Here is a 26046-nt window from a genome sequence, read left to right on the forward strand (position 1 = left end):
TGGAGGGATGCTTGGGTGGCTCAGTCGGTTAAGCTGTCCCGACTCTTGGTCTCAGCTCAGATCTTGATCTCAGGGTCATGGGTTAAAGATCTCAGGGCTGGAATGCTTGGGTGGCTCCGTGGTTGAGTGTCTGCCTTCAGCTCAGCACGTGATCCCAGTGTGGGGATCGAGTCCCGCATCAGGTTTCCTGCGAGGAGCCTGCTTCTCTCTCTGCCTGTGTCTCTGCCTCTCTTTCTGTGTGTCTCATGAATAAATACATAAAATCTAAAAAAAAGAAAAAGAAAAAGATCTCAGGGCTATGGGTTAAAGCCCCACGATGGGCTTCACGCTGGGTATGGTGCCTACTTAAAAAATAATTAAAGTGCTATTGGAGAAGAGCCCTGGAGACAACGGTTTACAAATGATGAGAATAGAGAATCTGAGGTAGAAGCAGAGGAGGGGAAGTGCAGGACCAGGATCCCTCCTTCTCTCTGGCTGCTCGGGGGCTCAGTATTCCTGGCATCGTTGGTTATGCTCAGCTTTTCTATTTATTGTATCCTTTCTTATTTTTGAAGCTGTCTTAAAATGCTTTCTCCCCGGAGAGAAGTGAGGAGTAACGAGATAGAGAAATAATAAGGTGTTTCATGCCTGAGCTGCAGCAGTCTGTCTCATCGTCTAAATGGGCATCTTTGTGGCCCTCTGGCCTATGGTAGCACTGACTCCTGCCTGGCTCGCTTTGTTTTGTAGACCACTCACAGCTCCCAGAGTGACTGCTCGCCCCGCTGCACTGTGTTTCTGTGCTGCAGATGGAGTGTAGGACTCAGTTGTCTGGGCCAGAGTGAGAGGAGCCCGAGGCCCAAGATGGAGAAGAAACGAAGAAAGAAATGAAAGCCTCTTTCCAGGCCAAACCACAAAAGGCCATGAAATTTAACTTTTATTTACGTTGGACAAGACTGTAAAATGGCTAATCAATGATGTTTCAGCTTTTTGCTGAAACAAAAATTAACTTATAATCAAGGAAGAAAAAAGTGTGATTTGAATTTATGCGATTTTATGACCATATTTACTTACGACCATGAAGCTTGTCAACATCTGGCTGCTCCTGCTAGTAGTTTTGCTCTGTGGGAAGAAACATCTGGGTGACAGATTGGAGAAGACATCTTTCGAAAAGGCCCCGTGCCCTGGCTGTTCCCACCTGACATTGAAGGTGGAATTCTCCTCAACGGTTGTGGAATATGGTAATGATATTATTTTAGTCCCCCTCCCCATTTTTTTTTTAAACTTTAGTAGCTTTTGCCAAAAAAGAGATTTCCCTCTTTTCTACATAAATTTCAAATGAGGCAAGCACACAGCGCTTGGATGTTTACTCTGCTGAAGTTTGCTCTCCTGGTATAGGTAGCTTCTGTGAGGCAAGGACATCGGCATTCTGAATTACTTCCTAAAACCTGATTCTATGGAACAGGTGCCATTGTAGTTGCTGAGAGTGAGGAGTGGGGAGGTGCTGAAGCTGAGGTGACCAGATGTGAATAAACCCATAGTCTTCTCTGATCCACTCTAAATTTTCTTACTATTTCAGTAAAATAAAACTAAGCCTTCTGAATCTCTCTTTTCTGTTTGAAAAAGTTACATGCATTTATTTGCCATATATTCAGCATTCTATTAATCTTTGCTTTTTGAAAAATAACACAGGTATCTGATTTTAAGTTGTGTCCTGTGATCAGGCATTCATACAGATCATTTTAACTCAGAGCTCCAGAAACTGCTGTGTAGGACATTTAAACCAGTCTTTTGGTGTACTGCTCCTTCTGCTATAGGCTTTAAGATCTGTAAGTTTTCTTTTACCAGGGAAATTTTAGAGTAGATAATTCTTAGGTTACAATACACGGACTTAAATTCTTATTTTTATTTGTGGTCATTGATTTCAGAATACATCGTGGCTTTCAATGGATACTTTACAGCCAAAGCTAGAAATTCTTTTATTTCAAGTGCGCTGAAGAGCAGTGAAATAGACAATTGGAGAATCATTCCTCGAAACAACCCATCCAGTGACTACCCTAGTGATTTTGAGGTGATTCAGATAAAAGAAAAACAGAAAGCGGGGCTGCTGACGCTTGAAGATCATCCCAACATCAAACGGGTGACACCCCAGCGGAAAGTCTTCCGTTCGCTCAAGTACGCGGAGTGTGAGTACTGTGACCTCGGGCTCATCTGTCAGTTTCTGCTTCTGTAGGGTTCAGGGAGAGAATGTGCCCCACCCCCTCCTTGTGAGAAACTTCAAACTGGCAGGCTGGCAGGGAAAGGCTTGGGTAAACCTGAGTCCCTTCATCTAGTTTCACGAATTGTGAACGCTTTCTTGCCAGGAATTTAAAAAACGAAAGACAAAAAATAAACTTCGTGCTCTTGTGGTGTGAACATATCTGCAGATTTGCAGTGGAGAGCAATGGATCTTTGTCTCTCCTGGACGTAGTTTTCACCTGGGCTCCTCTTGGAGCCTGGAGTCCCCAGCACCCCTCACATTCTAAAGAGAAAGGCAGGGTCTTTGTCTCCTGTTTGGTTGCCCTGTGCTTCTGTGAGCATGTGTTCTTATTTTTAAGGCAGCTTGTAAAACATCCTTTCTGTAGGTTTAATTTTGTTTTTCTGAGAGCCTCCCGACCATGCCCAAGCATGCCTTCGCTGGGCCTGACGTGGTCTCAGGCTGTACAGGTGTGAGGAACACCTCTCCTTCTCTGCAACTTGGGCTTGTTAGAGTAGTTAATCCTTAAATAATAAATTGCATATTTAGCACTTAACATTTTCTGAAGTATACTTATTACCAAAGAAAAGGTTTTCTTCTCTTTGTGATAAACTAGGGTAACAAAGTACTAGTTTTATTGTTATTCACTGTCATTTTTTTCACTGGAAGGAGAGAGAAATAAAAGCTTGCTTTTCTCCCTCTGTCCATCAGGAACTAGCCCTGACAGCCTGTAAGGGCATATGGGAAAGCCAGGCTAATTTGGATAGTGTGACAAGCCAGCTCTTGAGGCACCGCAAAGGTCAGGTGTCTGGCTTCCTCAGAGCTCTCTTTGTCAGTCCAGATGTTTTGTGATGCTATTTCTCTTTAAAGAGCAATAGCCTCCAAACAATCTAGGAAGATAAAAGCAAACCAAACCTTGTGCACTTAGCCAGATAAATGTCTTGCGCTTTTTTATTTTACTTTGTTTTGTTATCATAAAGAGCCCCAGAACATTTTAAGAAACATGGAAATGCCTAATTTTAGCACAGCAGTCCTGGAATCTCGAGGTTAGGTTCCTTTCTGTACACTCTTCACCATGGTTGTCAGACGTGGTGCTTGACACCCCCTAAGGATGTGGTGCACGGCTGACAGGCCCAGTCTGTCTTGTCGCCATCTGCTACCTCGTGTGGTGAGTGGCTTTCCTGTAAGCTTCCATTTTTCCCATCCAAAAATGGAGATAATGCTACCCTACCTCATAGGGTTCTCACAAAGATGAAATAAAATAGTGCAAGTGTAAGAGCTTAGCAGAGTTTTTTGGATGTAAGTAGATGTTAAATATTGCTTATTTCTCTGGCTCTCATGAGAAGGCTCTGCTTTATTTTGGCTGGAACCTGTCCCACTCTGGCTCCCATCCCTGGCTCTGTCCCTGAGCTGGAAGAGAGAGCCAACCTGTTTGCCACGAGACAGTGTGTAAAGATATTTCAAAGATATCCATGGTGTCCCCCTTGCTTGATGGATTCCTCTCCAGATCCTTGGACTGTCCCTCACATGGCCCGGGTTCAAGCCCTCTCACCATAGTTATAGTGCTTTCCTTCCAGGACTCTCTAGTTGTCCGAATTGCTCTTATGGATGAGATCCAGAGCCGAGCTCATTACTTAGGTGTAGTCTGGTCTGCTGCAGGCTGACGGAGCAGACCCGCACGTGCTGTCAACACCATTCTTTGTCAGCACCTCCGGTATTGTCCCACGCTATTGACTTAACAGAGTCAACATGGCAAGTTCAGTACAGAATAAAGCAGTTTGTCTGTGCAAATAATTACTTATGGGAGTTGACCCGACTATATGTTTTTCCAGTTCCCTGTGCTTTCATGGGGGAGCCTGGTTAGCCTGGAATAAAAGTGATAGTCGTTTATGTTAAAGACAGAATGTCAGTAGTAGGAGTATAGGTGTGTTCTTCTGAAAACCGATTTGAGATGCAGTTTTTCTTCATGATAGCATGGTCCTGAAAGGTAAGGACAACTCTTGCGGTGTTTTTTTGACTATTTTTCTTCCATTTTTCACAAAGCAAGGTGCGTGTAGAGAGCAAAATTCCTGGTTTCCAGGGCAGTTTGGCAGGTGCTGATGTGCATGCAGCCAGCCATCCACCCACAAAATCAAGAGAAGACACAGTTCAGCGCCCTCAGAAACTCCCTGACTGCTTCCTAGTCCTGCTCTTGGAAAGGGGACCCTCTAGTCGGTACATTGAGGGTAGCGAGCAGTGTACAGTTGGGAAGAGGTCCTGCTGATGCTTCACTGGGATGAGCGGGATGGCATAATGTACCTTTTTCTGTCCCAGAGACCCAGCGCTATGAAACTTGACCATCATCCCATGGCCACTCTCTTCCTTGTGGTTTGTTGTTGCTGCTTTTCGTTCAGTGAGGACAAGTTGCCATTGCCCATGAAAAATCAGATGTTTCTCATATCTTCAGTTTTAGTCACGAGTTTATTGAGTTTATTTTTTTAAAAGTGGTCATTTTATCAGTCCGCTGCTTTCCGTAGGTTGTAAAATGTTCAGTAGAGGTCACCTTGGGAGTAATAATGATGGCTGAGTGATACCCATAGATGTAAGTGCACAGAGAAAATCCTTTGGCAGAGGGAGAGAACCCCACCTTCTGTCACATAGAGTCTCGGAGTCATTGTAGCTCTTTTCGGGATGAGTGCTTTCCCTGGCCAGTATTGGGTTGGTGCCACTCCGCTTCTCATATCTCTTCTCTCCTCGGCTCTAGCTGACCCCGTGGTGCCCTGTAACGAAACCCGTTGGAGCCAGAAGTGGCAGTCTTCCCGCCCCCTGCGAAGGGCCAGTCTCTCCCTGGGCTCTGGATTCTGGCACGCCACAGGAAGACATTCAAGCAGACGGTTGCTGAGAGCCATCCCGCGCCAGGTCGCCCAGACCCTGCAGGCAGATGTGCTGTGGCAGATGGGCTATACAGGTGCGTGCCGTTTGCCTGGGAGCAGTGAGGGGCCAGGGGTCCAGCAGCAGCCACAGGCCTGAGGCACCTGCCTTCCCGCCGTGCATGAAGCTGGTCATGTCTGACTGCCTCTCATCTTTGACTTCTGTTGTGCTGGGCATTTGCTTCTGTGCCTTTTTTAAGTTGTTTAAAACCAACAAAGAACCAAAGAACCTTTGGTTCTTTTCTGCATTTCTGAGGTTAGCGGGTAGATTGTGGAGCATTTCTTTCCTGTCAACCTGTAGCTGAACAAAGAGCAGTTTCTCAGGTAATGAGATCAAGTGCAAAGATGGTTATTTGGATGTGATAATGTGAAAATGAGTTCATTCCTTGAGGGTGGAGCTCTCTCTGCAGAACGGCTAAGTTACAGACTATGCACCTGTTGATCATTAGTTTCAGCGCAGGAGACAGAGGTAATGACCATATCCTAGGAAATAAAACAACCAGTGTGGTATTTTTCCTAACTGATTCATCATGGCAGAAAATTGTTGCCATAACTACTGTGAAGGTTTGTACCCCAACTCAAATGGAAGCCAGTTTCTCTACTCCGCCACTCCAACCCCATCCATCTCAGCTGGTCTCAAGGGCCTTATCCGCATCCCCTAGCCTTGGAGATCATAACTTCTCCCTTAATTCCCCCGACCCTCACCCTGCAGAATGTCCAAGGCACTGAAGCTCTTCATGCCTGATTGACTGACCTTTCTTTAAAATAATAATTGTCACCTTGTGGTTTTATCTTTCCGGGGTGAGAACTCTTTACAAAGCAAATTCTCTAAACAGAAAAGCATTTTTTGTCCCCCGCATCCCCGGGCCAAGTGGTTTTTGAGATTGTGTCATTATTTAAATGTAAGCAATATGTTTTGGTAGTTACTTCAGTGTAATTGATTATTTAACATAGTATTGACACATAAACACGACTTTCACACCAGAAAGACACCTACCTTTGTGACACCTGTTAGCTATTAAATAATATGAGTGTCTTAGATATTTCACATGTTTTCTAGAATTTCTTGATCTGGTAACATCAGTCTTAACATTGGTACACGTAGCTTTTGGCCCGTATCTGAAATAGGCTCATTATCTAGCAAGGTGTACACTGGAGTGGTGTTCCTCATGGTGCCGTTATCCCCACAGATTGCCAGCAGCCCCTGGTTGTCAAGGTTACTCATGAGCAGAGGCTACTCATGAACAGCGGCTGAGCTCTGAGCAAAGGGGTGGGAATAGTCTCCCCTCCTGCAAGGGTGTGTTCTTTGTTCATGAGATGAGGGGAGGCAGACCCAGTGGAAGTCCCCAGAAGCGGGGAAGTCACAGTCACTCCTGTGTGGAGGACTGAGCTCTGGTGACAGTTGAAGGGTGTCCCAGGAGATTGCCCCTGTGGCCTCAAGTCTTATTAAATAGCAAGTGATGGCATCTCCCTCGGTCTCCACTTTTCCTCGTCATAGCTCAGCCAGGGCCCCTGAGGTTCCTGACCTAACTCGTATGCGTTGGGCAGGCTTTGGGCCTCCGTGACAGGTCCCAAGGAGGAAAGTATTTTGTAGACAAAATCCAAAAAGATGATTTCTCCAAACATGATTGTTGCTTATTTTTCGGAATAAGGTGCTAACGTAAGGGTTGCTGTTTTTGACACTGGGCTAAGTGAGAAACATCCCCACTTCAAAAACGTGAAGGAGAGAACCAACTGGACCAATGAGCGGACACTGGACGACGGTGAGTGATGATGCTGTGGTGTGATTCTGTCTTTGTACCTTGTTCCTGTCCCCAGTTTTATGGGTTAAGAGTACAATTCTCTGTATGCGAATGATTACATGATCGTGTACAGCTATTATTGAGACAAACCCATGTTGTTCATGTGCCTTTGGGAGGAAGCTTGTCTCACTGTCTTGGGATGTCAGGAAGTAGCATTTGAGGAGAGAGGGCTGCCTGGTGGAGGAGTGCTGACTTCCCTGTTTGAGAGGGGGTGGGGGTGCCAGGCCCAGAATTGGGGCTGCCATAGTGTGGGTTCTGAGTGGGACACCATGTGGGGGCAGTGCAGCTTCTTTGTCCAGGGAGCGAGTCTGTTGGAATCGGTGGTTTGAAATGTTGCATCTTGGTGCACGTTATCAGCTGTATCTTACAACTTTTCTCCTTGTGGTTGGCAGGGTTGGGCCATGGCACATTTGTGGCAGGTGTGATAGCTAGCATGCGGGAATGCCAAGGGTTTGCTCCAGATGCGGAACTTCATATTTTCAGGGTCTTTACCAATAACCAGGTAGGTGTTTTGAGGACCCCTGAAGCTTAAAGAGTGGACATCAAAATATAAAAAGTAAAACTTGGGAGAACACATACTCCTTGGGACACCTGGGAGGCTCAGAGGTTGAGCCTTCCACTCAGGTCATGATCCTGGGGTCCTGGGATCAAGTCCCACATCAGGCTTCCTGCAGGGAGCCTGTTTCTCTTTCTGCTTGTGTGTCTGCTTCTCTCTGTGTGTTTATCATGAATAAATAAATATAATCTTTGAAAAAAAACACATACTCTTTTAAAAGCAGCACACCTCCTTGATGCAGATGGAGCTGCATCTGGCATCTCACATGTGCCATGTTGTTCCTCTGCTGCCACTTCTTTGTGGCTCTGCCCCTTTGCCATCCATCCCTTTGTCAGCCTCCTTGGACCATGAAGACCTCACTCCTGGGGCACTGCAGCAGTGACTCATCCGCCTCTCATTCCATCCTGTCCTCTGAGCATGCCCTGGGCTTCTGTGTCCCCCGTGCCCCCATGTCACAGGCACATTTCTCATGCTTTCTGTGTGAGAGAAGAATCCAAGTGACTGTGTTTGCCACCCCTATTGACCAGCTCAAGGGCCATCTCTGTACCGTGGTGCCCAGTGGCACATTGGGCAGTGTGGGTTCCCAACCCTATTCCCTTGCTTTTTATAACAATTTATAGAAAGGAGGGGGGTTCCTATTTCTTTTTTTAATTTTTATACAAATAGTGCACAGTTCAAAAATCTCTACAGGCACACAGGGAAGATTCCCCCAATGCTGTCCCCGTCCAGCAGGGATAACCTTACTTCCTCGTGTCCCGTGTGAGGGTTTCTCAGTTTCTTGTACCCGCCCCCCTCCCCCCCGGTATTTTTTTTGCCTATACAAAAAAATGTAAATGGGTCTTATTTGTAAAAGCCTTTAAGAAACATAATTCTGAAATATTGCACTGATTCTACTTCTACTGTAAGTTTAATTGTACATGTATTTTATAAAAAACGTCTGAGTGGTGATACACAAGGCAATTCAGCTCTGTCAGGAGACTGGGGGAATTGAACATCAGAGAAATAATTCAGAAATAATTCAGAGAAATAACTTTTATCGATGCCATTTACCCTTCAATCTGTTTAGGAATGAAGGATATTAGACAAATATGTTAACTCTGTAGAACGCTCAACTGAAAGGGAAGTGTCTTGTGATAAATTCTTTCTGGGAGAGGCAGTGAGCGGTGTGGGGGTCCACCTCACCCTGGAAGGTGTACTTGAGGGTGAGGCCCTGGGGAGAGCAGCCACCCCCAGAGCACAGCTCTCCCTCAAGTCTAGCTTCAGGGACCTAGAATTTCCGAGTGTCTACATTTCGGAGCATTATTTGTTCATGGTTTTCATTTCTGAAATTTAAGTTAATATGTTGTGCTGCTTAAGAGATTATACTTTACCTTTAGAAACAGAAACTCTGTTGTAGCCCTTTTAGACTTTCACTGAAATCCCTAAAGTCATGTCTGGCATTAACTAGGTATCCTACACCTCCTGGTTCCTGGATGCCTTCAACTATGCCATCTTAAAGAAGATGGATGTGCTGAACCTCAGCATCGGTGGCCCTGACTTCATGGACCATCCCTTTGTTGACAAGGTTGGTCATGTCCCCGCACAAAAGATAGTGGTACTCCTGGTGACAACGTCTGTTCTGAGCATTCATCTCTGGTGCGCTGGTAGCCTGTCATGGACAAGGCCACTGCCTCGTGAGGACGATGGATGATGTCGCGAGCTTTGAGAACTAGCGTTGGGAGCAGGACAATCTGTTGTGTTGGTACCTTTTCCAAACAGCACATTTCTGAACCTGCCCAGAAAGCGGGCTTTGCTTTGTGCACTGCAAGACCCCATATTCCTGTTTTTATCAGTGCTACTGAACACACTGGTTGGCAAACATCCATCCCATAAGGGGCTACTGTTACATTTTGAAGGGCACCCTTTTTTTGTACTGTTTTTAGAAGTTGTAGTTATTTTTGGACAGTTGTACATTAATTGTTTGAGAGTGCCATAGTTGCAGAAGGCCATAGTTGCAGAAATAAATGTTTGTTAATCCTTTAGGTGTGGGAATTAACAGCTAACAACGTAATCATGGTTTCTGCTATTGGCAATGACGGACCTCTTTATGGGTAAGTATTCCCCATAGGGATGACTTAGAGGTGTTTTCTCACCTTGAAGTAACTGCAGATCTGTTGTCCATCTGTCTCTGTGTCTACCTGTGCCTGTTTGTATCTGTCAAAAACTTTGTGTCATGGGAATATTCTGCATATAACGAGCCAGACTGTGTAATGAGTCTCACTGGTCAGCTTAGGCTGGTCTTTTTTCTGCTTAATTTTTTATTTATAATTTTTAGTTTTCTGTAAATAGCAGTTTGGAGGCCTACAGCTTTTATTGTACTTTTTTTTTCCTTCCTGAAATCAATCAAGAAAGTAAACCTGTAGAAATAAATGGATTCCGCAGTATTTAGTGATACCCGCTGTGTGCGAGGCCGAGGTGTGAGGAGGTAAATGGGACGAGGTGCCTGTCTTAGGAAGGATGAGGCGCAGACGCAGCAGAGTTGGCAGAGAGGGACAGTACAGGCAGTGTAATAGACCTGGCGACCTCTGTCGGTTGATGAGCAGGGTCAGACGGAATGAAGAGAGGAATGGTGTCCCAGAAATGCTCTTCTGTGCTGGGTTGTCACGGTGGACTAAAGCAGCGTGAGATGTGAAACGCCATTCACTGTGATACAGGTCTTGAGCTCTCACCTGGTTAGAGATCCCGATCTCCTTTCACCTATGGCTCCAATTTGCATTCTGTAGGTGATGCGTATAAATAGTCTCTTGTGCTGAAATGCTTTTGCAGCAGGATGTGTGTCATCTTCCCATGTTGGCTACCAAGGACTTGAGCGGTTCGGTGCTGTAATGGGGAGGGTGTGAGTTAACCACAGAGGAGGAGGAGAAAACGCAGGAGAAACGAGCGTGTGCATAAGCTGCTGTGGTGTGCACAGTGGGCACGTGTGCCTAGGCCTTCAGAGTTGCTCATTGCATTGTGCTGTGACACCCCTAGGCATGCATGCCATGGTTTAAGGATTGATGGACTTAAACATGAGGGGCTCAGGGCACAAGATTAGATATACATTGGACAGGTGGTAGGCCCAGGAAGGCCTGTGGCCAGAGGTGGGTAACTGCAGCCCACCGGTGCTGGCTCAGCTGTGTTTCCCGCAGCCCCCCTGCACACTCCACAAACCCAGTCCTCTCCTGGTCCTCCCTGCAGTAAACCCTGTTTATCTCCATCCCATCACTTGTTCTTGCTACTGACCCCCATCGCTTGCCTTTCTGTCTCTTCACACCCCTCTCACCAGCTCTTCCATGTGCTTCTCTGACCGCTCTGCCACACACTGGTCCCTCCTCTGAAATCCTGTGACGTCTGTGGGCCATCACACTCCTCTTCTGTGTTAGAGGAGCACCCTGAGAGGGCCCCATGTCCATCTCTCACATCTGTTTGTGAAACTGCACAGAGCCCTGGCCTCTGCTGGCAACTCCTATCGTGCTGGGAACTGCCCTGTCTTTGAGTCCATCATGGGGTCCTATGTCCTTTGTGTACTTGAACTTCATTTTTAGCATAAGCCAATAAGAAAAAAAATCACTGTAGGTGCCTCTGAACAATTACCTGGTAACATGTTGGTGGCCAGTGAGCTAAGGAGGCAGTGCCAGGATTGACTCAACGCTGGTTTAAAATAGTTGGTTAAAAGCAGGTGCCCTAGAGTCTTTACTAAGGTCATTTAAGTCTCTGGGAATCAGTTGTGGTTATTGAATTGTCAGGGTTCTGAATTTGGTGGTAGAGCTATGGTAGGTAAAGTTCAGAGATGCAATTTCATGAATTGAAGTTGTTTGATATTTTCAGGCCATTTGGTTTTATCTTGACTTAGCTCTTTAGAGTTTAAAACTTTTGTTGTGATTTGTTTCACTGTGATTTCTTTACATATCAGGTACACTCAAAGTATTGAGAATTGTATGGTTTTCCTTTGCATCTGTCTGCCCTTTGAGGAGCTCACAGTGAGGGTGGAGGGATCACTCCTCGGTTCCCTGTGAAGCAGGGGAGCAACCTGCAGGTGATCAGTTGAGAACTTTGACTTCCTGACGGTGGCAGGTGCCAGTTTGTGGCTATCACTGCTTCCCAGAAAAGTGTGGGATCTGGTGGGGGACAGGATGCACTCCCTGGGAGTGGAGTGAGAATGATGTGAGAGCATGGGAGTGGGCAGCCATCATGAGCCCATGGATTCTTGGCCGCTCAGAGAGAGGACTCCCTCAGGTCCAGAAGTGCATCTTGGGAAAGTGCATCTTGCTGCACGTACAAGATAGTGGCCTCAGCCCAGTGTGTGAGTAGCAGAGAACGTGGCCTTTGTTCAGCCAGGGAAGCTACACGAGAACCTAAGACCATCTTGGATTTTTCTGGGAATATTAGCTGTTATCTGAATTACTCATTTTTTAATAAAGATTTTATTTATTTATGAGAGACTCAGAGAGAGAGAGAGAGAGAGAGAGAGAGAGGCAGAGACACAGGCAGAGTTCTGGAGAAACAGGCTCCGTGGAGGGAGCCTGATGTATGACTCGATCCCAGGACTCCAGTATTAAAACCCTGGGCCGAAGGCAGGCGCTAAACTGCTGAACAACCCAGGGGTCCCCTGAATTACTCATTTTTTAAAAAAATATTTTATTTATTTATGAGAGAGAGGGAGCAGGGTGAGGAGCAGAGGGAGAGGGACAAGCTGACTTTATGCTGACCTGAGCCGAAATCCAGTGTCGGATAGTTAAGCGACTGAACCACCCAGGTGCCCCCCCAAAAGTACTCATTTAAAATGACTTCTTTTCCTTTGTGTTTTTGTGCGTCAATCTAGCACCCTGAATAACCCTGCTGACCAGATGGACGTGATCGGAGTAGGTGGCATTGACTTTGAGGACAACATCGCCCGCTTTTCCTCAAGGGGAATGACTACTTGGGTAGGCTTTACTAGTGGGATGTACCACACAGAAGTGTGTGTGTACAACCTGTGGGTGTATTTATAGGTGCACATGTGGAAAAGCAGCTGGGGAGGTAGCCAGGGCTGTGGGTGCTCCCCTGGCCACAACAGTGAGTCATCTGGCCCCTTGGATGTCTGCTGTTTCATGGTGGTGCATTGGGTAGGGGCTGGTTCTGAGTGGTGCTTCCTGCTTCCCACTTTGTAACTGACTTCTGAGCAATGCACCTTTTAGGGTGGTTGGATTTATGCCCGCTTGTTCTGACTGGTTGGAAGGGGAGCAGTCCTTTCTCATTGCTAGGTCAGATGATTTTTCTAGCCTTAGGAAGCTGGAGAGGCCAGTGAGAACAACTTACTATCAGCTCTGCTGCCCTGGAAATAACTCTGTTTAGCTGGGCAAAATTGAAATAATTTTAGCAAGTTAATCAGTTCAGCTCCTTGGGGTTTAATTGTGCCTCTGGAGATCCTCCTTTACTCCCAGAGCAGAGTTGGATGTACAGGTGGCTGCTCCCATGGGCAGGGCTGGGTACTCCTACCTGCCTCTCCTGATGCTGTCACTGGTTGTGTCCTTGGCCTGCACCAAGGCCTTGTGTCATACCAGCATTTTGAGAAATGTTCCTGACTGGTCTGCAGAGCTGCCTCAGAAGGCACCTTCAGTCAGTGCCCCACGTGAATCTGGATCCAACGTCTAGTTATGTTTGAGTGCCAGAAAAGGTTTTGTTCACTTCATGTTGGTGGTTGCTGCACTTTTTTACAGCATATAAGATCTCGTGATTCTCATTTTGCCTCAATTTCCAGGAAATTTAAGAGAGTATTCAGTTAAAATTTTGTTACTCGTGCAGTTATTATCATTTGAGTGCTTTCTTTCCCTTCTAGTAGTTTCATGCTGTCATGTACTCCTTTCGTTTTAAACATGTTTATTTAATTTTTAATTGTAACTTTCTGTTATTTTTAACATATTTCTAATTTTTAGATTAATTTCTATTTCTAGTCTTGCAGAATTTAAAATATTCACTTTCAGTTGCTTTGTGGCATTACTATTATACTAGTAACTATAAAGCACATCTAAAACAATTTCACTTTCTCCATTGCCGATTAAGATTGTGTTGTATCACAGTGAATTTAAGATAAAACCAGTATGTTCCTAAGCTTATATTACATGGAACTAACCATATTCACTCCTAACTGCATGTAGCTGTGTGCCGGTGGTGTGCTGTGGTAGAAACCAAGCTACTTTCATTTGTAGGAACTACCAGGAGGTTATGGCCGTGTGAAACCCGATATCGTCACCTATGGTGCTGGAGTGAGAGGCTCTGGTGTGAAAGGGGGCTGCCGGGCCTTGTCGGGGACCAGTGTGGCTTCTCCTGTGGTTGCTGGCGCTGTCACCTTGTTGGTAAGGTGAGTGCTGCTCAGCAGAGTGGCTGTGGTCCAGCAGACCAGGAGCTGAGTCTGGCTTGTCACCAAGCAGGTTTGTGAGTTTAGGAGCATGCCATGAACATTGCTCCCTCTATCTCTCCGTCTCCATGCTGTTCTGTGTAGGGGATTCATGTGAGGTGATGGCTGCCTGAACACACTGTAAAGTTTGACTTGTAGGGACGCCTGGGTGGCTAAGCAGTTGAGCATCTGCCTTTGGCTCAGAGCGTGATCCTGGGGTCCGGGATCGAGTCCCACATCGAGCTCCTTGCAGGGAGCCTGCTTCTTCCTCTGCCTGTGTCTCTGTCTACGACTCTCTCATGAATAAGTAAATAAAAATTAAAAAAAAAAAAAAAAGTCTGACTGTAAAGCACTGTGTGAGGACACAGTCTGCCCTGTGTTTGTTTTTGTTCTGGTTTGTTTTTATTACTTTTTAAAAAATATATATCTATTTATTTGAGAGAGTTGGGGGAGAGGCAGAGGAAGAGGGAGATTCCTAAGCAGGCTTCACATTCAGGCAGAACCCGATGCAGGGCTCCATCTCACAACCCTGAGATCATGATCTGAGCCAAAATTAAGAGGTAGATGCCTAACCGACTGAGCCACCAAGGCACCTCTTAAAGACTTATCTTTAAGAATGGTTTTAGGTTCATAGTAATACTGAGGAAGGTACAGGGTTCCCCATGGACCCTGTGCCTCCATTTTCTTGTTTTTAACATACCAATTTTGTGCTATAGTTGCACTTGTGATGTCTAAACAAGTGTGTGTATCAAGCAGGGCACAAAAAGTCAGTTATTTCCCTGCCATAGTCTTCATTTCCTTGGAGAGTCACCTTTCAGTGTGCTCTGTTACCTGAGGAGCTATCCAGCTAGGCAGCAGGACTGGCAGTTTCTCTGTATGACTTATTTATTCTCTTTTGTCTCATTGAATCCCTCATAGAGTTGGAACGGAGCTTAGTGATTGGCCCTTAAGTTTATTTTGATTTTAGCTTTGAATGCCTGGGATATATTGTTTTTAATTAGCATTCTTTGATAAAGGTAAATATCTATCTCTGTCCTCCTTTTCCCATCCTCTTAGAGTTCAGAGCAGTTTCTTGAAAATGTTGACACTGGCTAGGGTGATCTCTGGAGACAAACCCTGTCTTTTTTTTCCTCACCGCATCTTCCATGCAGAGAGGAGAAGGGGAGGGAAGGCATGTGGATTTACCTGGCTGCATTCAGGCTTTTCACACTGGGTGGAGGAGCGCATTCCACTAGGGGCTCCTGCTGGCCACCTTGTTTATGGGAATAGAGACCCTGACTCATTCACCACCAGCCATGACTGTGGGCAGGGTTGAGGCCTCAGCTGCAATCCTGATCTGGGCATACCTCTCCGTGTCAGGTGAGTGGGGAGTTGAGGAGGATTTCCTTTCCAGCAGCTGTCCGGGAAACCTTTCACTTTCCTTATCTTCCTGCAGCTGATGAAATGTGCCTATGGCAAGTCATCTCCCTGTAGCCTGGCAGCACTCCTAAGGATGCAGGACCTGGCCTTTGATCTGGCCTGTCCATGCAGCGGTTGGGGCTTGTGGCTGCCACTGAACTTTTATTGGCTCCCACTTTACCCCCTCTTAACTCTCCTTACACCAGATTTCTCATCTAGACCTAGTAGAAATCCCACCCACACTTCCAAGACCAGCCACCATCATAGATATTTGGGAACTGTGGAGAGTCCATTTTTCTTTTTTGCTTTCTGGATTTTGTCCCCTGCATTTGAAGGGTTAAAATTTACTTGTATTTATGATAAGTAGACCTACAGAAATGTGCGTGCTAGGGCTGGTGTTCTCGAGCACTGATGGTGCCTGTGTCACTAAGTTCCTGGCCAGATCGAGCGAGCTGTGTGTTTGTCCAGGTGCGTTCTGATGATGCAGTGCTCAGGCTGGCCTCAGGTGCACTCTGTTCTGTCAGGCCATCCCCACCTGGGAGGTCGCACACCCTGGACTCCAGAACAGCAAAGGCAGGCAGAGGTGGGAGTCTTTACTTGGGTGCTGTGGTTCCTGCCGGCCCTCTGGGGAGGTCCTCTCCATGCTTTCTGCCACCAAGTGTTCTCACAGGTCCTCTGCTTCCTGTGGCCATCAGGCTTCCTTTCCCCTCAGGAGTCTGTCACTCTTAACCTGCTCTTGTCTCCTGCAACCTCGGAGGTCATTTTAGTTGTTTAATTGGAAAAATACATGTTTCTGATAAACCTAGTATAAACAGGCAAAAGCTTCCTGAATCACTTGACACAAGCCAGTGGAAGGTTAAATAGTAGTCCCAAGACAGGGGCAGAAATGCCACATTATTCTCATCCTGCACGGGCTTCACCTGAGAAGCTCCCATTAGTTGCAACACCAGATGGAAGGTCCCAGGTCTGCACGGCCACAGGTTAAGGATGGTCTGATTTTCCTCTTCCTACTGAGAGAGAATGAGCAAATACATGGTTTTCTCTCCAGCACAGTCCAGAAGCGAGAACTGGTGAACCCAGCCAGCATGAAGCAGGCCCTCATTGCATCCGCCCGGAGGCTTCCTGGGGTCAATATGTTTGAGCAAGGCCATGGCAAGCTGGACCTTCTCAGGGCCTATCAGATTCTCAACAGCTACAAACCGCAGGCAAGGTTGGTATGCTTCTTTTGAATTGGCCTTTCTCTGTCCCTGGGCTCTGAGGGTATTCAGCCCTCTGTGCAAAATACTGGCCTCGGGGCAGGAACTGATCACTGATCCACACCACAGCAGACCCTCAGGGAAGGCTTCGTGCTGCTGCTTCGGTGAGGGCAAGGGCACCACCTGGCAGCACTTGAACTGCTTTCTACTTCCTGATGTTCTGTTATTTGTAGTACAAGTAGCTTAAAATACTGATTTGGTTTCTTTGCACTTTTTTTTAAAGGGACGTTTTAATTTTTTCATTTTTGTCTTTATTTATTTTTTGAGGAAGAGAGCATGTGCAGTGCAAGCTGAGAGGGAGGTGCAGAATGGGAGGGAGAGGGACAAGCAGACTCCGTGCTGAGCAGAGAGCCAAGCCCTACATGGGGCTCTGTCCCAGGCCCCTGAGATCATGACCTGAGCTGAAATCTAGAGTCAGTCACTTAACCAGTTGAACCACCCAGGCGCCCCAGAACTTTTTAAATAATCTTAGGTTTGCAGAAGTGGTACTGTAGCAGTTGTCACATACCCTTTACCCAGCTTACCCTGATGCTGGCACCTTCGCTAACAACGCGTCAACTCTTAAAACCAACAAAGGAGCACTGACGCTGTACTGTGATGAATCCACAGACTTCGCTCACAGGCATCCAGTCCCTGGGATGCTGTGTCCATCCAGCCAGGATCAGGCCTGTGCTTGTTGCTCTCCCTTCCTGGTCCCTCCAGCATTTGGCGGCTCATCTGTCTTTTGCTGTCACTAATAACTCTGACTCCTTTGGGAGTACCGGTTATTAGTAAGTAGACTGTCCATGTGAGTTTATCTGCTGCTTTCTCATGATTAGTTTGAGATTATGTATTTTTGGTTAGAGCTTGTTTGCTTTCTAATCTGAAATTTTTATTGGAAATTACTAGATTTACAGCAAAGTCGTAAATATTATGTAAGGACTGCATCTTAGGTAACGTGGTGCAAGCCTCAAAGCCTGGAAATTAATTAGTTAATTAATTAATCCGTTACCATGGACTAATAATCTCTCAACTATACTCAGATTTCACCCACTGTGTGTCCCATCCTTTTCTGGGGCCAGGATGCAATCAGCATCCTGCGATACTTGGGGTAGGCCTTTCTGCATGGTTTCCTCCCATGGGGACACTCCTTGGTTCCTGTTCCTCTCACTGTTGGTGGTGTCCGTTGGTATTGTGTGATTGAGGTGGTGCGTCAGTCAGCGCTCTCTGGGTGGCAGACACCAAGGTGGGAAGGATGTCCAGGAGATCAGCTGTGAGGAGAGGACCCAGGAAGGAGGATGGGATGGAGATAGGAGGAGTCCAAGGGCTACCACAGCCTAGGTCTGAGAGAGTGTCTGCTCTCGGGGAGCTCTTGAACCAGAGTGGCCTGTTCGAGGAGCCTGTGCCTCCAGGGGTCAGCCTGCCCTGGCTCCCCCCTGCACTCAGTCCTTGGCTGGGAGCAGCAGCGGGAAGCCTACCCTGGCAGGAGCAGACACAGCAGAGGGTCCAGTCCATTGGCTGTGCTCCTGCGGCAAATCCGAGCAGCCGCACTCCTGCTTCCATAGGTGGTATTTGCTGTGTCCTCTGCTGTCCCTTGTGATTGCTGAGTGTTTCATGATCGTCTTGGAGATGATCCTGTTGCTCTTCTTTCTTTTCTTTTTCTTTTTTTAAGTAAAGGTTTTATTTGAGATAACGAGAGAGAGCAACAGGCGGCAGGGAGGAGCAGAGGGAGAGGGAGGAGCAGGGAGCCTGACACAGGGCTTCATCCCAGGGCCCCAGGATCACAGCCTGAGCCTAAAGCAGATGCTTAACTGACTGAGCCACTGAGGCACCCCAAGATGCCTCATAGGTGGGGTGAGGCACCCCAAGATGATCCTGTTTCTGACATCCTTTGCCTCATAGGTTCCAGCATCCATTGTTGGTTCTTACCTGAAACGATACTACTGTAGTGACTGCCTTGTGGTGATTGATTAGTTGGAATTCTGCTCCAAGGAAGAGCTATCCCTTTTTTCTCTCCTGTGTTTACTTATCCGTTTGTTTATATCAGTGTGGGCACATGGCTATTTATTTTACTCTGTAAATTGTAGCCCATTGATATCATTGTTGATTTTGTGGCTCAGATTGTCCCAGATTTGGCCCTCAGAGTCTCCTACTGGTTGGCTGCTATGTTATTTGCATCATGCCTCCCTTGTTTTTTTGAGCACTTCCTTGCTGTTTGTTTGGCAGCAGAGGATGATCACACATTTCCAGCCCCAGCCCTGGTCTTCATTCTTTCTCCATGCAGCCCCGGCTCTTCCATGTGTTTGGAACCCAGACTCACGGCGATGTGCTCCCTGCTGCTGTGCCCATGGCTTTGTAGACCCTTTCGGCAGTTGGCTGGGCAGTGTCTGTGTAGGCACGCCGTCTGCACCTGTGTGTGTCTGTTGCTGTGGATGGGAGCGCATGAGTCTATCCCTCTGCTACTCCTTCCCGAGCTGCTGTTCTCTGCCCTGTCTTCCTTCCCTTTACGTGGAATGCACTTCTCCACCATGACATGCACAGAACATTTACCTGTTTGCTCAGTCCACGTCCCCTCGGAAAAAACATGCTGATTGGAGTGTAGGATCTGTGTATAATTCGTATCTTTGGCTTTAGAGCACATGGCCCTGCTGTGCCCCAGCTTTCCTCAGCTTACTCCCTTTCTTCCTTCCTTCTGCCTCCATCTCTTTCATCTCTTTCACTGCTCATTTTTGGTACAGCCAAGTTAGTTTATATTTCTTTGTGGATCCCCCCCAACACATGGTGGTTGATTTCCACTGGCTATGTGTTTGGTATGTGACACATTACCCTGGCTTTGCAGTCAGAAGTGCACAGGGGAGGCCCCCCATCCCTTCTGGCCCTGCTCCCTCTCCCTCAGTTTCTCCACCCCTGGTGGGTATCACAGTTTATCCTTCTTGTATTTCTTTTTGCACAAATGAGCAGATATACATGTATGTTCTTACATCCTTTTTCTTACATTAAGAATAGCATCACTGAAAATATTTTATTGCATTTTGCTCTTTTCACTTAATAGCATCCTGGAAATCACTCCCTATCAGTTCATGCAAATCTCTCTTCCTTCTCTTCATAGCAGCAGAGGGTGGATATGCGTTGTCTGTTCAACTACTTATTTGTATGTAGGCATTTAAATTCCTTACAACATATTGTTAATTATAAACTATTGCAGTGCCAGTGTAATTTAGTTTCTTTGGAGGTGTGTCTTTAGGGGAGGTTCCTAGAGGTGATATTGCTGGGTCAAAATTACCAGCGTGGGAGGCTTTGTTAAGTCCCACCCTGCTCCCTTGCTCCCAGGCAGAAGGGTTGTGCCTGGCAGCGTACCTCAGCCCCACGCAAGTACGAGCCTGCTTCCCAGAGCCCCCGCCACAGGATGGCCTCCATACTTGTGACTGCACTGGCGGCCAGTCCGATGGGGGACACAGGGTATCTCACTGTTGCTTTTATTTGCATTTGTCTTGTTATGAGTAAAGTGGCGACACTTTGTGGTGAAGGGCTGTTTTTATACCTTTCTTGTGAAGCATCTGCTTACTACTTCTCATTTCTCTGTGGGGTTTTGTTCCTCAGTTTTTAAGAATTCTTTACAAATTAGGGTTACTGACCCTTTGTCAGCGACCCATTCTGCGGCTCTTTCTCTCCGTCTGTCAGTTGCCTTTTGGCTTTGTGTAATATGTTCGTTGTTGTTCAGTGTGTTTATTCAGTAGCCACTTTTGTTGGGCTCTTGTCATTGCCAGTCCTGGACTTTGAGTCACAGAAAGCTTTTCTCTGCTGGAAAGTACGGGAACTCACCTATTTCCTTCTAATATGTGCTTGCTTTCTTTTATATACATGAGCCTCTCTGATCCATATGGAGTTTATTTTGGCCTATAGGTGGAAACATGAAATAACTATCTTTGCCACCAGAATGTGAGCTCCCTTTATAAAATGTTCATCTTTGCCCCAGCAATTTGAGGTGCTGTCTTGTGAGATTCTGGGTCCAGGGTAATTAGTAGGGGGTGGTCATGTACTCATTCTCTACCAGTTGGGGCCTCCAGAGTTTGAGAATCATGGAAGCAAAGAGGCGTTTCATCGTGGCATGTACAAGCAGTCTAGGCAGGCCAGCCCGGTGCCCTCTGGGTGCAGGGAGCGTTGCAAAGCAAGTCCCCGGGTACCAGCCCAGGGTGGCCCTGCAAGCAGCCCTTCCCGGCTTAGGTCCCCTGCTGACGTGCTGCTGCAGCTATAGCACCTCATCCTCCTCTGATGTGCTGTGTTCTGACCCTGTGTTCTTTGTTTCAGTCTGAGTCCCAGCTACATAGATCTGACCGAGTGTCCCTACATGTGGCCATACTGCTCCCAGCCCATCTACTATGGAGGGATGCCGACAATTGTCAACGTCACGATCCTCAACGGCATGGGCGTCACGGGAAGAATTGTAGACAAGGTGACCCTGCTCTCTGGCTTGTGGTGAACATAGACATGGCCCACCCTTTGTGCCTTGTCTCTCTCTCCTGATGTTAGAGCAGAAGTTTTCTCCTCCTGTCTGAGGTGCCAGGGTATTGGAAGCAGTGATTTGTTTTCTGCTGCGTCCTTTATGGATAAGCTCAGGAGAAATTAATGGAACCAATTTGCTACTCTCTGACTTTGACATCTTGAGTTGGGCTCCTAAATGGACTAATTAATTTTGATTTTTCATTTTGTAATTTCTCACCCATAATTAAAGGCTTACATGTAATTATTGTATTCTTGAGTGAGTATGAATGGGCCTTCCAGTTGAAAAGGTATGTTTCTGTTTTGAGGTTTTTAAAAATAATTTTAATTATTATAATTTCATATTTTATTATTATTTTATATTTTTTAAATAATACTTACTGTATAAGCATTATCATGATAGTAAAGGACAGAAAAAGAAAGCAGAAAAATGTATACTAATGCATACTGATGTAGCCACTGTATGTCGAGCCCTTATCTCCAGCCCGTAGTTATCATTAATCCCTTTGTGCTGGGCCCAACATCAGGCTTTGTCTTTCTCGGTTCATGTCATGTTCACTGTTACTCTCTGCACAGTCCCAGTGTACTTGCTGACAACTATGGAATATCACATTGGATTGTTAAATCATAATATGCTTACCTTTTTCTTTTTTTTTTAACCCCAAACCACTTATTTTAGCCTTCAAGGAACAAAATGTTCTTTTCCAAGATAATTGTGATGAGCTTACAAAAACAGTACAGTTTTATATAACAAAACATTCACAAGTTAAAAGAGATTTCTAGTTTGTTGGCTTCATAAGGCAAAACAGAATCTAGTGCAAGTATAAGAAATCCATTCATAGTCAGGGCCCTATTCTCAGCAGTGTTAGAGTATTTCTGTTGAGCCAACTCTTATCTAATTGAGTGACTCTTCCTTCTGGTATGATTTGAAACAAAGTCATCGATCTCAGAAACTTGACAACAATTTCCTTATCACTCTTCTTCATAGTATGAATTCTGGATGTTCTATCTGTCTGCAGGCACAGAGGCAGCAGCTGTGACCGGTCAGTGTAGTGTGAGCTGCCAGGGCTACATGGGAAGTGGCCCACATCCCCAAGGTTTGACAGCAGGGGTTTCCAACTGTAAACATTTAACTGAGTATCTTTGCATATGTGGTTTCCTTTTCTTCTAAATTAGGTTTTTTTGTTTTTGTTTTTTTAGATTTTATTTATTCATGACAGGCACAAACACACACACACAGAGAGAGAGAGAGAGAGAGAGAGAGTCAGAGGGAGAAGCAGGCTCCATGCAGGGAGTCCCATGTGGTACTCGATCCTGGGACTCTGGGATCACGCCCTGGGCCAAAGGCGGCGCTAAACCACTGAGCCACCCGGGCTGCCCCTGAATTAGGTTTTTAACAAACTTCCTGGATTGGAATCCCGAGTCAGTGTGCGTGGACATTATTATGGCCTCAGGTACATGCTACTGAATTCTCTCCGAGAGGTAGTCCGCGCAGACTGTTGCTGTAGTTACTGCAAGCAGTATATGAGGGTGCTGGCTCCATTGCCTGCACAGGGTCGGACAGCCCTTTTTTTTTTTTTTTTTTTTAATTCTGTGAAGTTTTTAAAAATTGAAATAAACTTCACATACCATAAAATGCAGCCTTTTAAATCAAGTGATTCAGGGACTCCTGGGTGGCTCAGCAGTTGAGCGTCTGCCTTAAGCTCAGGAAGGGATCCTGGGATCCGAGATTGAGTCCCACATTGGGCTCCTTGCAGGGAGCCTGCTTCTCCCTCTGCCTGTGTCTCTGCCTCTCTCTCTCTGTGTCTCTCATGAATAAATAAAATCTTTAAAATATCAATCAAGTGATTCAGTAGTTCCTACTATATTTATAAGTAGTGATTGTAGCTGTCACTGTTCTATAATTCCAGAATATTCTCCTCACCCCAAAAGGAAATCTTGTTAGCTGCCACACTCCATTCTCCCTCTTCATAGCCCCGGGCAGCTCCTGTCTCTGCATTTGCTTGTTGTGGACAGTCCATATACTTGGAGTCATAGACAGTATGGCCCTTCGAGACTGGCCTGTCATGCAGTGTGTCTTTACAGTTCATCTGTGTCAGAGCGCATCAGTGCTTAAGTTCTCCTTCAGGCTGAGTAATATTGCATTGTGTGGATGGGCCATGTCTGTGTATTCGTCAGTTGGTGGACATTTTGTTTGTAGGTGGTTCATGTTTTAACCCAAACTTTAGAGGAGATGAAATGCGAGTCTTGCTTCATGAGCACTTCTCCAGTTATTTGGGAGGTGGCGCTCTCTGTCCCCTGATTATATCACCTCTTATGGTAGTAGCTCTTCATTCCTGTGACCCATTCTTCTGGAACTCAGGTTTTTCTCTGTCGACTTGAACATCTTTTTGTCCTAGAGAAGTTGACTGCTGTGTTTATGCAACAGTTTCTCCCAGATTAGTGTCTTTCTCTTTAATACTAGTGGTGGTGTAATTACCTGGTTATTTTTGGTTTTGTATAAGTTCCACACTATCCTCTGGTTGAGTTTTCATCTTTTGTAATTTCTATTTCAAAAACTAGAAACTTTCCTCTCCAGAGATAGGATAAAATCTGGACTTTATTTTCTAATGTTTCTTTTATGTTTGTAAGATACTTAATTTTCTCATCAGCGTTGAGTTCATTTGACACATGTCATAAGAGATAGATAAAAATTAGCTTTTTTGCTAACTGGTGGTCCCTGGAGCATTGATCACAAATCCCTTTCCTTCCTCACTGTTTATGATGCCATAGCCTACAAATGTTTGTCTTCTTTTTCAGAGTTTTTTTTTTAACATGCTGACTCACTTGGGGAGTAATTTGGTTTGAAATACTGATTCATTTTGTAGGAGCGAGTCTGTGTTTCTCCCAGATGCCTCCTCACATGCTCCCCTCTTCCTCTGGGTGTCTTCCGGAGACCTGCCTGCCTGGCCACTAGCTGCACAGTCTGAGTTTGAACAGTTAATCCGCACCATTTTAGTATTTTATTCCTTTGCATTACTGTGATTCTTGAAGCATACAAATAGATTTTGTTCTCAAATTGGAGAGTTTTCATTTCTTAATGCTATCAGATGAAAGCTCTTTGCTAAACCATGTGTCTTTTGTTTTTTGTTTTAAAAGGCTTCGGGAAAATTCTCTTTAAAATTGGAGGCTGTCTGGGAGATCCCTGGGTGGCTCAGCAGTTTAGCACCTGCCTTCGGCCTAAGGCGTGATCCTGGAGTTCTGGGATCTAGTCCCACACCGAGCTCCCTGCATGGAGCCTGCTTTTCCCTCTGCTTATGTCTCTGCCTCTCTCTTTCTCTGTCTCATAAATTAAATAAATAAAATCTTGAAAAAAAAAATGGAGGCTGTCCGAATTAGTGGTTTCTAGACTATTCTAGTGGATGATGTTCCAGACTTTACCTAGTCTGCTTTGGTTATAGGTTGCTTAGGATCTGAATATAAATTTCATTTTATGCTGTCTAATAGAGGAGTGGTCTAAAACCAAGGCAGGTAAGGTAGCAAGTGAGCCTCTCACCAGAGCCTTTGTTTGTTTTTCTCCTGCAGCCTGACTGGCAGCCCTACTTACCACAGAATGGAGACAACATCGAAGTTGCTTTCTCTTACTCCTCCGTATTATGGCCTTGGTCAGGCTACCTGGCCATCTCCATCTCTGTCACCAAAAAGGCGGCTTCGTGGGAAGGTGTCGCACAGGGACACGTCACTGTCACTGTAGCTTCCCCAGCAGAGGTGGGAGTCAGTGCACACCAAGAAGTGGGGGGGTGGGTGCAGGCTGAGTGCCTGGGGTCTAGGATTTGAAGCCAGTTGATGGGTGTGGTGAGGCTTGCAGGCCTTGGTCAGTGCTTCCCGGGCCTGTGGAGCAGCTGGAGTGTCAGAGCCCACTCATCCCCATTCTGTTGCTGAGCAACAGCAGTTAGACTGTTTTGTGCCAGAGTTCAAGTTCAAAATGATTGCAGCAATATGGATTCTTTACTAGGGACTGTGCAGTTAAACCTGTGTGGCCTAGTAGCTTTTAGGAATAAGATGCCTTAAATTTTACAGCTTGAACAATTAAAGGAAGAACTTTAACAGAATGAATTGTGACATGTGAATATTTCTTCTTACATTTGTTTTAGGAATGCTTGTATTCAAATTATTTGTGTTAAATTGATATAGAAGTGATTTTTTTTAAAACCCAAAAGTCTGAAAGTTTCTTCTGAGCAATAGGGGCAGTTTAGATGTCTTTTATTTATTTCAGTCAAAAAACGGTGCAGAACAGACTTCAACCGTGAAGCTCCCAATTAAGGTGAAGATAATTCCTGCTCCTCCACGGAGCAAGAGAGTTCTCTGGGACCAGTACCACAACCTCCGCTACCCACCTGGTTACTTCCCCAGGGATAACCTGAGAATGAAGAATGACCCTTTGGACTGGTAAGCAGCCACCAGCCACCACGCTTGTCCCGCTGGTCCTCCCACAGCAGAACTGAGTGTCCCTGTCCCCTCAGGGAGCCCTATTTCTGCCACCGCTGAGCTCATCCTTGATTGCTCTCTTTCCTTATTTTTGTTGAGCCAGCAGACTTTTATCAGTCCTACCTTTACAACATGTCCCGAGTCCTGCACCAGTTGGCTGTAGCTGCCCCTGCTCCCTCCCCCTCCCCACGCAGCCCACTGTCCATGCTTGCCTGGATGGTGTCGCAGCCTCCTAGCCAGTCTAGCTGTTTCCCTAGAGTCCATTGTCCATGCAGCAGCCCTGGTAATCTGAAAGGGCAGGAACTTGAGCACACTTGGCCTAAAGCTCTCCAGTGGCTGTCTCTCCAGACTTAGTGACACGCCAGACTCCCTGGTATGCCCTGCTCCACCCTCCAGACCCTGCCCTATGCCCTCCTGGCTTGCCCTCCAGGGCAGTTGGCTTGGCTTCCTCTTGGCCCGTATGCCTAGCTCATTGCCACCCTCTGTAAGTACTGGGAGTTTGGACTTAAAGTTCAAAGTGGGGGAGAAAGGAGCCTTGAAAGATGCAGGCAGGACACTTAAAGGTGTGATGAG

At 46.1% G+C, this 26046-nt stretch overlaps 1 protein-coding gene across 4 annotated transcripts in view; it reads left to right on the plus strand.

Annotated features, from left to right (window-relative positions):
- The window catches only part of MBTPS1 (membrane bound transcription factor peptidase, site 1), a 52890-nt gene that overhangs the window by 12557 nt on the left and 14287 nt on the right, over window positions 1-26046 (plus strand). For 2 of the 4 annotated variants that reach the window (XM_038538160.1, XM_038538161.1), the window contains 13 exons: window positions 727-1217; window positions 1905-2162; window positions 4956-5159; window positions 6774-6884; window positions 7316-7425; window positions 8927-9043; window positions 9502-9569; window positions 12320-12422; window positions 13686-13837; window positions 16320-16481; window positions 20815-20959; window positions 24571-24753; window positions 25262-25434. In XM_038538160.1, coding sequence (XP_038394088.1) covers window positions 1055-1217; window positions 1905-2162; window positions 4956-5159; window positions 6774-6884; window positions 7316-7425; window positions 8927-9043; window positions 9502-9569; window positions 12320-12422; window positions 13686-13837; window positions 16320-16481; window positions 20815-20959; window positions 24571-24753; window positions 25262-25434 — 1949 coding nt within the window. In that variant the 5' untranslated portion in view covers window positions 727-1054. Of the gene's footprint in view, window positions 1-726; window positions 1218-1904; window positions 2163-4955; window positions 5160-6773; window positions 6885-7315; window positions 7426-8926; window positions 9044-9501; window positions 9570-12319; window positions 12423-13685; window positions 13838-16319; window positions 16482-20814; window positions 20960-24570; window positions 24754-25261; window positions 25435-26046 lie in introns of those variants that run through there. The other 2 variants (XM_038538162.1, XM_038538163.1) reach the window with 2 other exon arrangements.

This window comes from Canis lupus, chromosome 5 (assembly GCF_011100685.1).
Source record: "Canis lupus familiaris isolate Mischka breed German Shepherd chromosome 5, alternate assembly UU_Cfam_GSD_1.0, whole genome shotgun sequence".
NCBI classification, from domain to species: domain Eukaryota; kingdom Metazoa; phylum Chordata; class Mammalia; order Carnivora; family Canidae; genus Canis; species Canis lupus.